At 45.8% G+C, this 12,270-nt stretch overlaps 1 protein-coding gene across 1 annotated transcript; it reads left to right on the forward strand.

The window, feature by feature from the left end:
* On the forward strand, positions 1-9,974 carry LOC118840408 (tumor necrosis factor receptor superfamily member 14-like). Its single transcript, XM_036747901.1, has 5 exons — positions 1-58; positions 1,982-2,090; positions 4,671-4,796; positions 8,936-9,091; positions 9,385-9,974. The coding sequence occupies exons 1-5, from the start codon at positions 35-37 to the stop codon at positions 9,396-9,398; spliced, it is 429 nt and encodes a 142-aa protein (XP_036603796.1). The 5' UTR covers positions 1-34; the 3' UTR covers positions 9,399-9,974.
* The last annotated feature ends 2,296 nt before the right edge of the window (positions 9,975-12,270 follow it).

A 12,270-nucleotide genomic window follows, 5' to 3' on the forward strand; every position in this document is an offset into this window, starting at 1 on the left:
AGAGGTAGAGACAGCCAGACTGAATTCCACAGAGATGGTAAACAGGGGCTGCCTAAAGGTAAGAATCTGGATGTGGGGGACAGCTGGACAGGGACTGCCTGCCCTCTGTCTCCCTACCCAGGCCTACCACCACCCCCCAAAGGAAAGGGAGGAGTGACTGCTATAGCCTCCGCTCCAGAAGGCAGATGGGGAGGATTCAGAGGAAGACACCAAGCCAGCTGAGGAGTCTCTCCCCGTTTTCCTCCCTAATTCCCATTCTGCCTCTCTTCTCAGTTCCCCACTCCTCGTCCCCTCACTCAGTCTTTCCCTTCTGTTTCCCTCTTCCTAATTCCCTGACACCCTTTGCCCCCTTCCCTCATGCCTTCCCCCATCCAGTCCCCTCCCACCCTCTTCCTGCCTCTAGACTGGATACAAAAGGAATCCAAAGTCCAGATTCCTCCCTCTTGAATTTAGTGATGGGGAGGGCGAGAAGACTAGAGGGGTGGTGGAGAGATTAGAAACTTAGCTGAGGAAAGATACTGTGTGGTAGGGAGAGAACAGGAAGGGATCAGAAAGCCAACCACTTCCTGCAGTTGCTGTTCAGTCATTTTCAGACATATCCAATTCTTTGTGACCCCATTAGGATTTTTCTTGGAAAAAAGACTACAGTGGTTTGCCCTTCACTTCTCCAGCTCATGCAACAGAGGAGGAAAATAAGGCAACCAGGGTTAAGTGACTTGCCCAGGGTCACACAGCTAGGAAGTATCTGAAACCGTCTTAGAACTCAGGTTTTCTTGACTCCAGGCCTGGCCCTCTATTTATTGTGCCACGTATCTGCCTGCCTGACACACAGTAGGTGCCTAATAAATGCTTGTTGGCTTTTCCTTACCTCTCTGAGAATGAGCTTTCTTATCCCCAAAGTAAAGGGGGCAGATGAGAAATTGGGGGTGGGTGGCAGGGAGGGATTCCTTTGGCAGTTCTGTGGGGTCTATGACATGTTTTTAAATGTATAAAATTAAAAAAGAAAGAAAGAAGCATTTATTAACTCCCTAGTCGGTGCCCAGCTCTGTGCCTCTAAGCACTTTATCTCATTTCTTCTTCGTTGCTGCCCTTTGGTCACTCTTCCCCCCCACCTCGGAGATAAACACCTGCTAGCTGCTGTAGGTGGAGCAGGTTTGAAAAGCAGCCAGGCCAAATGAGGCAATAATTCTCCTCCATGGCCCTCTAGGAGGACTTCCCCCTCCCTTGCACCCTCTCCATGGCCTCTCGGGCTCTGATCAGCCTTGTGGGAGACAATCCTCCAGCATCCCTTGGACAGGGGCAGGGTGGATGGAGACAAGAAGACCTGAGTTTGAACCCTGCCTCCCACATTTACTAGGTTAACCTTCCAGCCTTGGTTTCCCTACCTGTCAAAGGGGTATAATAATAGCACCTCCTTCACAGAGTTGTTGTAAGACTCAAATGGAAAGTGTGTGAAGCTCTCTGGAAGCCTTTAAAGAGCTGCATTAAGTGTGAATGAGTCATGATTAAAATTACATCATACCGGCATCCATGCCCCTCTCCCCCCAGCCTTTCCAGTTGGTGCTTTTTAGAGTTAGACACTGGTCAGACTCCTTCTCTTACAGATTAAATCACAGGATCCCATGACTAGAGCTGGAAGGGATCTTGGAGGCCTTCAAGTCCAGTCTCATTTTACAGATGAGGAAACTGAGACCAAGAAAGGTTAAATGACTTGTGCAGGGCAGCACAGTAAGTAAGTAACTGAGGCAGGATTCTAACTCAGATCTTCTGGCTCCCAGTCCCGGGCTTTCTCCAGCACATCATGTTTTCTCTCAACCCCTCATTTTACAGATGGGGAAACTGAGACCCCAAGAGGGTAAGTGGTTAGCCCAAGATCATCTAACCAGGAAGTGACAAGGTCAGGATTAGAACCCAGTTTTCCTGACACCATGGACCATGCTGTCTCCCTCACCCTTGTTGCCTCCTTCTTTCATTTCCCAAGATCTTCAGCATCTTTATGATGGCTCAGCTTATCCCCTTCAAGGAGGCGCTGGAATGTATGGTGGGAGAGTATGAGGTGGATGGGAAGTGCTGCCCCACCTGCCAGGCAGGTAAGTCAGAAAGTTTCTTTCTTTAGGACAAATCACTCTCTTCCTCTGGAAAATGTCTACCTGTTCCAGGCTCTCTTCCTTTCTTCATGAATCCATTTGAATTCCAGAACCATAGAATCTCAGAACTTAAAGGGATCAGAGAGGGCAACTCAGAGCTTAGAGGGAACATTGGGGTCATCTCAGAGCTCAGAGGGACCGTGGAGGGTATCTCGGAGCTCAGAGGGACCATGGAGGGTATCTTGGAGCTCAGACGGACCATGGAGGGCATCTCAGAGCTCAGAGGGACCACGGAGGGCATCCCCAAGATTACTGGAATGATGGAGGGGAATCTAACCTCTTTTAAGATCTTTTCCCAGCACAAGAATCTCTCCTTTAATACTTTAGGGAATGGGGTGCTTACTACCTATAAGGCAGCTATTCGTAATGATGGAGTGGATGAATTTAGTCAACCAGCAGGCTTTTATGCAATGCCACTTACATGCAGAGTCTAGAGTTAGGTTGTCCAAGGCTATAAAGGGTTTAAGGCAGGACTGTCTGGGCTGGAAGGAGGACAATTGGGTGGACATTGTGGTAAAAGAGGGAAAAGGGAGAAGTCCCCCAAGGCACAGCTCTGATTTCCTCTTCCTTCTCCATGGAGTTCAGAGCCAGATGAGACATAGAACACTTATTCAGCAAATGCTGGTGCTGGAAAGACTTGGCACCTTTGTCTAGATCCTCAATTCCATTGAACTCATAATTCCCTATTCCTGGCCCCTGGTACCCGCATCCCATGCCCTCCTCTGTGCATTTATCTGCATTAAGAGGGGGCCCTTATGTTTGGAATCCCCTCCTTACCTCAGCCCTGTGGGACTACTGAATGCCTCCAACAGACAGATATCAACCTCTTCAGAAGATCTTTTCTGATTCCTTTGTTAAAAAGATTATTATTTATTTTTAACATTATTTTTTTATTTGAGTTCCAAATTGTCTCCTTCCCTCAGTGCCTACCCCACCCATTGAGAAGGGAAACAACATGATTTCAATTATACATGTGAAGACACAGAAATCATATTTCTGTATTAGTCATGTTGCAAAAAAGCAAGAAAAAGCAAATGAAAAAGTATAGGTCATTTTGCACTCAGAATTCATCTGATTTTTTCTCTTTCTGTTTCTGTGTCTCCGTGTCTCTTCTACTTTGCCCTCTCTCTCTCTCCGTCTCCTCTCTTTCTCTGTTTCTGTCTCTCCTTGTCTCTGTTTCTCCTCTCCCCTCTTCTCTCCCCCACCCCAAATCACTCTATGTATTTCAGGTGAATTTGTATTTATTTATCTCAGTGAATATTACATTCCCCTGATAGAATGCAGTCCCCTTGAGGGCAGAAGATTTTTCTAGTTTTTTGTCATTTAATCCCCAAGACCAGTCTGGTGATTGGTTGTGGTTGAGTGTCTGACTCTTCCATCTGCGGTTTTCATGGCAAAGATACAGGAGGGATTTGCCATATTTTTCTCCATCTCATTTGAACAGATGAAGAAACTGAGACAAACAGTGTTAAAAGATTTGCCCGCAGTCACACAGTTCATAAGTGTCTAAGGTCATATTGAATTCAGATCTTCCTGACTCCAGGCCTGAATCTCTATCCATTATAACACCACCGAGCTCCTTAGGTGAAGCCTTGCAGATAGAGAAAGCTTAAGAAGTTTCTGTTGTATTTCATTGCCTGCTGAGGTCTTAGGAATGTTATTCTGGATAACTCTAAAGCAAACAAACTTTGATTCTGTCTCTTGTACTTCTAACCTCACTCCCCAGTCACTCACTCCCCCACCTTCTGTTGTCCCTGTTCCCCCAACGCAGTGACCATCACAGCCAGCCTAGATGGATCCTAAGATTCCTGACCTGCCTTGTCCTAAATTTACTGCACATCAGAGTGGGATGGAATATTAGGGACCAGCTTAACTCCTGGAGCTCTCCCTCACTACCTGTGTGACCTTGGGCCAGTCACTTCGTCTCCACATCTACAAAACAAGGACATAAGACTAAGTGACTTCTAACCTTCTGTGTCCTAAGATTGCTTTCCTGACCCTGAATTCTATTTTCTGAGGTCATTCCTAGATCTGACATTCTACGCTCTGAGGTCCCTCCTAGCTCTGATATGCTAGGTTCCAGCTCTAACATTAAGGCTCATCCCGACTCTCACAGTCTATGTTGTGAGATCCTTCCCACCTCTGACATTCTCTGTTCTAAGATTGCCCTTCCAACTCTGAATCCTGAGTTCCGAGCTTCCTCCTATCACTGACATTCTGTTTCTTCGAGTTTTTTTTTTAATTGTGACATTATAAGTTCTTCTTCTGAAGACCCTTTCAGTTTTGACAGTCTGGGTGCTAAGATTCTGTTGGGTATGGATGTGTGCCATTGTAACTTTTGTAGTAACCATTCGAAACCAACCTTAGTTTCATACGTAGCCTTGGTAGCCTCCTGGGTCAGGTCTAGGCTGTCATATGGCAGTGTCAGGGTAGTACTGGGGGGAGAGTGGGGCTGGAGGAGAGTGGCTTCTGCAGGGAGGAATCTGTACCTTGTTCTTGATGCTGACTCTTTGATACCCTTAGGTTACAGGGTAAATGAGACATGCACTATGATGACAGGCACGACATGTGTGGCTTGTGATCCCGGGACCTACACAGCACACCAGAGTGGCCTGAAGGAGTGTCTCCAGTGTAAAGTCTGTGACCCTGGTAAGAAGCTCTTCAGAGGCCTTGGGATAACCTAGGACCCTGGGTCTAACCCAAAGACTGTCCTCTCCTGGGCTCTGAACTGAGTACTCTACTTCCCTGGGAATGGGGAGCTGGGGCCAGAGGAAGTCATCAGTCTTGGATGTAGCCAGACAGGATGGGGTGGGGGGAAGTCAACAGTCCAGAGATCAGGAGCTGGGCCATGTTAGGAGGAGAGGCAGTGAGAGTGCTGTGCTGGCAGGTGGGAGACCTGGGCTCCATTCTAGGCATTTCTGTATGACCTCGGGTAATCATCACTAAGTTTGGACCTCAGTTTGTCTATCTATACCATGAGGGGATTGGCTAGTTCCTAAGGTTCTAGGACATGGGAAACACAGGATTCTTTATTCACACTCTCACACAACCCTAGAACAGACTATCCATGCTGGAAGGGACCTCAGAAGAGAGAACTTAAAATGTGGAAAATTCTGAAGGAGATTATAAGCAGCAGAGCTGGTCCTCAGGAACTTGTGAAAGAGGCTCAGTTAGTCCCAAGGGCCCTACCAGCTCCTTAAATGTGCCAGTCTACACCTTTCTGACTTCTAGCCATTGGAATAGGATGGTTGTCTCATGACCTGGTGTTTCCTCCTGACTGCCCCAAACCTCTCCCTGTAACCCCCAGCTAGCCTTGTCCTCCCCAGCCACACTCCAGCATTACCAATTACCTCTCTATCCTTCTGCTCTCTTCCGATGGTTCCCTTGCCCTCAGTTTCCTGCCAGGGAGGAGTTATGCTAAGCAATTAATTCATACTAGATTGTGGATGACTGCTGATGTTGGCATTTCCCAGGGTATTTAAAAAGTAGGTTCTTATTCACTCAGAGGAATGAATTTCTAAAGCTGCATTTTCACCCACAGTGACAGGAGGATGTTTTCAAGAACAAAGCACAACCCCTCCCCACAATCCTACCCCACTTTACACCTGAAGCCAAGCTGTGTCAGGGCTACATCAAGCTGGAGAAGGGGCCATGTATTCCTGTTAGTGACGGGATGGCAGAAAGGGGAGGCAGGTGAATGCTGGGGGTAGAGCTGGCCCTGCTGCCAACCTTATCTACTTTGACTTTAGTATTCTGGAAATTTGACTTCCCTATTTGAAAAAACTGTTTCGCATAACTGGGAAGTCTTCTTAAGTATGTCAGATCTCTTGACACTGTAAAGTGCTGGAGATTCTCTATGTCCTTCCTGATGCCCCCCCATTTCCCCTTTTCTTCTCCCCCAAGAACTTTCTACATTCCCCTTCATGGCAACTCCCCTCCCTAACCCCTAGGAAGGCATCACAAGATAACACGTTGCTCCAGAATCGGAAAGGACCATAGAGGTCATCCCATCCAGGACCCTCATTTTACTGAAGAAACTAGCCCCAGAGAAGTTGTAGCTGTCCAAAGTCATAAGGCAGCAAATAGCAGAGTCTGGATTTGAACTCAGGTCCCATGACGGCAAGTTAAGAACTTGCTTACAGCTTTTCATCGTCCAATCCTCAAGTCTCAGACACATCCCTTTTTAGAGACTGGAAAGGTTTTTAGCTCCAATCGTGACCCCAGGTGATGCCCCAGGAAGAGTCCCAGATGAGAAGTCAGAGAGCCTGGGTTCAAATCCCAGGTCTGTCATTTACTGTCTGTATGATATAGGGCAAGCCAGTGAAGAAATATTCATTGAGCCCCTACTATGTGTTAGACACTGGGCTAAGTACTGGGGATACCAGTAAAGGCCCTTGAGAATCTCACAGTCTAATAGGGGAGATGCCATGAAACAAACATGATATAGGCAGGGTAAAGTGGAGATAATGTCAGAGGGAAGGTACCAACATGAGGGGAAATCAGGGAAAGGTAACTAACCTTTCTGGGCTGCCATTTGCCTATCTTTAAAATGAGAGGATTAGATGCAATAAGAAATAAGGTTCCTTCCAGCTCTAAATCTATTCTCTATCCATTTGGCTAGGAGACTTGGGCTCTGGTAGCCCACTGGTGCAGTGGATTGAGTGTTGGGTCTAGAGTCAGGAAGATCTGAGTTCAAGTGTGACCTCAGACACTTCTGACTTTGTGACCTTGGGCATGGCTTACCCACAGTCTGCCTCAGTTTCCTCAACTGTAACATGAGGACAATAACAGCATCTACCTCTCAGGGTTGTTGTAAAGATCAGATGAGATGATGTTTGTAAAGCACTCAGCACAGGGCCTGGCACATGGTGGGAAGGTACTAAATCAATGCTTGTTCCTTCCCCCCTTCTTTTTCCTTGCCACCTCTCACTGCCTCCGCATGAAATTAAGAAAGGCCTGTTCCCAACTTAGTCCTCAGTGACAGTATCTGTACAATGGGTGCAGGTAACAACCCTTGACCTGCTGGAGGGGTTGTTAGACTGGCCTGAGACTGTGATGAACCCAGGGCTAAGGTAAAATCTGGTTGTTTGGCATAACAAGGCAAACATGGAGGCTGTGAGCCTCTAACTCAGAAACTTGAGTCTGTAGAGGTGGAGTGAGCCTTCCGGCCACAGAAGGGTAAATGATAGGCCCCAGTTTCCTCAGTCCGCATATCTCTGTAGCTAACCACAGCAGTTCCTTCCTTTTTCAGCCCTGTAATACTCAATTTCTTCACCCCTCCATTCTTCCTCACCAGGTCCTTCGAACACCCTGGTGTTAGGGGTTCAGACATTGGAGAGGAAATCAGACTCCCACTGGGGTCCTTAGCTAGCTGGGGCTTCACCTGGGGCTGCAGGTGGAAATATCCAGGACTGTCTTCACTCTCAGCTGCATCTCCCAGGAAGCCACCTGTCTCTGTCAGGACTCTCCTCTTACCTAGGGCAGGTCATCAGGGAATAGGAGGGGCAAAGCCTGCCTTAATGTCCCTTATCATGACAGTGGAGGTACCAAGAACACTTTCTCTGCTCTGCCACCCCACCCTGCCACCTGCTACTTCTGCTTCTGCTGGCTTTATTAGACCAGGGTTAACAACTTCCCCAACCCTTGAGGATGGCCTTGAGCAACCATTCACTGTTCCTACTTCTAGATTCAAAATTCAGTTCTGTGCAACTCAGAGACAGGCCTGGCTGGGGAGTGTCTCTCCCAAGCCCAGCTCTCCACACCATGCCTTTCCTAACTTTAGTCCCCAGCACACACACTCAGCCAGGAATCCCTTGACTCTGCTTCCCCAAGAAGGTTGGATTCATAGGACCATGGGATTTGTAAAGTGAGAGAGCACTTGCAGGTCATCTTACCTTGATTTTTTTTTCTGCTTCTATGACTGTGGGCCAGTTACTTCCCTGGGCTTTAGTGTCTTTAATTATAAAAGAAACAGATTACTTATTGGTATCCAAAGCTCCTTCTAGTCCTGCATCCTATGATCTAGGTCGACTGCTTTTCTCTGTATAGGAAATTAAGGCCAAGTCAGTCAGTCATTTATTAAAGATCTACTGTTTGCAAGCACTAAACCAAATGCTGAAAAGACAGGAAGGATTAAGAAAGGAAGGAAGGAAAGAAGGAAGGAAGGAAGGAAAGAAAGAAGGAAGGAAGGAAGGGAAGAACAAAGGAAGGAAGGAAAGAAGGAGGGAAGGAAGGAAGGAAAAAAAGAAGAGAGGAACGAAGGAAGGAAAAAAGGAAGAGAGGAGGAAGAGAAGGAAAGAAAGAAGGAAAGAAAAAGACGAGGGAGTAAACAATCATTTATGAAGAGCCTAGTGTGTGCCAAGCACTGCACTAAGTACCGGGAATATGCAGAAAGACAAAAGACACTTCCTCTTCACTAAGGAAAAGTGGTGGATGATGCTGTGCAGGTAGAATGTTGGCTTCTTGAGGGCAGAAATGGTTCTGTCTTTGTCCTTGTCGCCCATCTTCAGCACAATGCTTTGTACTTTCCCTCTTCTTTTTCTTTTTAGAAGGTGATGGTTGGGGCACCAGGCCTGTGATTTTTTTACCCAGAGAAGAATATTCCTTCTAGCAAGGCACATGGGTGCCCTGTCTCAAGCAGTTCATAGTGTCAGAGTGGCCTAGAGCAACCTGTCCAGCTTCCCTCAGTCACAAAGGATGTGGGGCAGCATTTGAGCCCACAGCTAGATGGGCTACCTCAGGATGCTCCCTCCCTGGACCTTTATCAGCAGATGCATTTGTTCTTTCAGAATTTGGCTTCATGACCACAAAGGAATGTTCACCTACATCCAACACCATCTGTGACTGCTCCCCAGACCATTTCTGTGCTGACATGAAAGATGATGACTGTGAGCTGTGTGTGCGTCACCAAGTCTACACCGCTGTCCAATATGTGATGTCTGCAGGTGAGTCTGCCTGGTCTCCATCCACCCAGGGACCCAGAACTATTGTTGCTTTGGGCTGCAGCTCTGGAAAGCTGAGAAGTGCCCAGCCCTCCCTCAGCTTTGCCTACCTCCCTGGAGGTAGCTGTGGTACCATGGAAAGATGGTTGGATCTGGTCTGAGAGGGCTTGGGTCCAAAACTCAGCTTTGCCCTCACTGTCCATGTGATCCTGAGGTTACACAACCTCTCTGGCCCTCAGGTACCTCATCTGTAAAATGAGAGGATTGAATGACATGACCTCTTAGACCTCTTCCAGATGGAAATTTATGAGTCCATGATCATGAAGTCTGGTTTCAGGTCTCCTGTATCATCTACATGGACTTCAGACAGCCTGGGGCAAACCTGGAATTACGCAGAGCTGGGAAAAGTCCACCAAGGCCTCCCTCCTCACTGGTGTCCTCCTCCAATGTGCTTTGGTGGCACAAAGTGACTCTGAATCTTTGTTTCTTTTGTCTTTTTAAATGAACTAATTTTTTAGTTGGCAAAAATCTATTTTCTCTCCTTCTCACCTTTCCTCCCTCATGGGAGAAGAAAAACAAAAGCACAAACCTTAATAGCAAATTATATGTGTGGTCAAACAGAGCGCATCCATGCATTAGCCATGTCCAAAGAGAACATATGTCTCCTTCAACACCTTGAGTCCATCACCTCTCCATCAGGACATGGGTAGCATGTTTAAACATGAGTCCTCTGGAAGTGTAGTTGGTTATTCCATTGATCTGAGGTCTGGAGTCTTTCTCAGTTGTTTGTCTTCACAATATTATTGCTACTGTATAAGCTGTTCCCTGGTTCTGCTCACTTTGCTCTACATCAGTTCATACAAAGTTTTCCCATGTTTCACTGAAACCATCCATTTCATCATTTCCTATGGCACCATAATATTCCCTTACATTCATGTACCATAATTTGTTCAGTCATTCCCCAATTAGTGGACACAGCCTTAGTTTCCAAGTCCTTTTCTACAGAAAAGTGTAAGCTATAAATATTGTGGCATATATAGGTCCTTTTCTTCTTCCTTTGATCTCTTTGTGGATAGAGGATCAGAAGTGGTATCAGTGGGCCAAAGGAATGCATAGCATAATAACTTTCGGGGTGTACTTCCAAATTACTTTTCACAATATGTGGACCAAGTCACAGTGGCTCCACCAACAGTACATCAGTATGCCTGTTTTCCCACAGTCCTTCCAACATTTGCCATTTTCCTTTTTTGTCATTCTTGATAATCTGCTGGGTATGAGGGGAAACCTCACAGTTGCTTTCATTTATATTCCTCCAATTATTAGAAATGTAGAGTATATTTTTCAGTATGGATATTGATAGCTTGGATTTCTTCCTTTGAAATCTTCTCACTTCTATCCTTTAATCATTTGTCATTTGGAAAATGGTTCTAGCTTTTATACACTTGAATTAATTCTGTATCTATCTGGAAATGAGACTTTTTTCAGAGAAACTTGCTGCAAAGATGTCCTCCCACCCCCTTCCTCAGTTACCTGCTTCCCTTCTAATTTTAACTGTTTTGGTTTTGTTTGTGCAAAATCTTTTAAGTTTTGTGTAATTGAAACTGTCTATTTTAATCTTCTGTGGTCATCCCTCTCCTTTGTTTGGTCATAAACTGTTCCGCTGTACACAGAGCTGATTGGCAATTTCTTCATAGCTCCTTTTTGTCGGTCTGATGTGCCCCTGGGCTCTTGAAGGTGATCCGCGAAGACTTCAAATTCTGACAAATACTGCTGAGTTAGAGATTTCTAAAATAGGACCAGGGGTCTCATTCTCTGGGTCACAAATAGGGTCACAAAAAGTCAAACACAGCTAAAACCTGAACAACAATAAAAATATGCCAATGAACATATTGAATTTTAAGATAAAAGAATCCTCAGTCCGTGCCCTCAAAGAGATCATCCTTCTAATGAGGCAGACAATGGGCAGATCACCATGTATATACAAGATTATTTAGTGGTAAACAAGTGTTTCTCTCAGAGGGAAGGCATTTGCATTAAGGGGGGCCAGGAAAGACCTCTTACAGAAGGTGGCATTTGAGCCATCTTAAATGAATACTGGGGAGGGGGTCACCTTTCTAGGCATGGGCAGCAGCTAGGGAGAAGGCACTCCTCATGTCTCCTGTTGGAATATAAGATCATTGAGAAGAGAGATTGTTTTCTTCTTTATGCTTGTTACTCTAGAACCTCGCACAATGCCTGGCACATAGTAGGCATTTAATAAGGGCAAGTTGATTGATTGGCTGCCCAAAGTCACTAGGTGGTGTCAGAGGCTTTATTTGAACCCAGGTCTTCTTGACTCTGTGCCCAGGGATCTGTCCACTGCATCCCATATTGAGGTTTCTCTATTTATTCATTATATGTCTGAAAAATTTATCCATCGTGCTTCCTGACACTCATCTTCTTTGCATCTTAGTTTATGACATAAAAGGAAGGGTGAGCAGCTTTTGCCTAACTTATGTATCAACCAATTGGTTTGACTGATCTGACCTCTTTCTGCTAATGTTGCTGCCTGGGGGTTTCTAGCTCTTCTAGGTGAGAATAGTGCTTCCATTTGCCTTTGTTCTATGACAATGAGGCTTGAATGTATCAACTTGGCTGATGACTTCTAAATCTATCTTTCCTACCATATGAGAGAGAACTGAATGAAAGATCTGGGTGTGTTTAGTCAGGAGAGAGGGAGCAAAGAGGACACACCATAGGTGACTCAAGGTTTTTCCTTGGAAGATTTTCTTGTTTTGTTTGGCCCCAGAGGATAGAACCAGCACCAGTGGGTGAGAATCACAAAGAGGGTCATCTATGATTAGGCTTTGACTAGGCTTAAAGTCAGGAAAAGTTTCCTAAGCATTCCAGTTGTTGTCAAGTAGAAGGTGCAGCCTCAGGAGGGAGCTGGTTCTTCTTCCTGGATGTCTTCATTTGGAAACTGGAGAACCTATTTCTGAGGAACTGAGAAAGAGGACTCTTGCTCAGGTCTGAGTTGGGGTCATTGGCCTCTGAGGCTGGTTCCTGCTCTAAATTTATGATCCTTTGACAGGGAAAATCCATGAGAAGTCCTGGAAGTGAGTTTGTATGTAAGGTTGTTGTTTGATCTTGGATAGGTCACTTTCTTTTTGGAGTTTCAGAACTTTCCTGTAATATGTAAGGGC

This window comes from Trichosurus vulpecula, chromosome 2 (assembly GCF_011100635.1).
Source record: "Trichosurus vulpecula isolate mTriVul1 chromosome 2, mTriVul1.pri, whole genome shotgun sequence".
Taxonomy (NCBI): domain Eukaryota; kingdom Metazoa; phylum Chordata; class Mammalia; order Diprotodontia; family Phalangeridae; genus Trichosurus; species Trichosurus vulpecula.

What these genes read in the sequence shown, in the direction of transcription:
- LOC118840408 (XM_036747901.1), top strand. Translation starts at nt 35, where the DNA reads ATGGTAAACAGGGGCTGCCTAAAG. An exon ending in CTGCCCCACCTGCCAGGCAG is followed by an intron (nt 2,091 to 4,670) that starts GTAAGTCAGAAA and finishes TGATACCCTTAG; the next exon opens with GTTACAGGGTAAATGAGACA. An exon ending in GTGTAAAGTCTGTGACCCTG is followed by an intron (nt 4,797 to 8,935) that starts GTAAGAAGCTCT and finishes TTGTTCTTTCAG; the next exon opens with AATTTGGCTTCATGACCACA.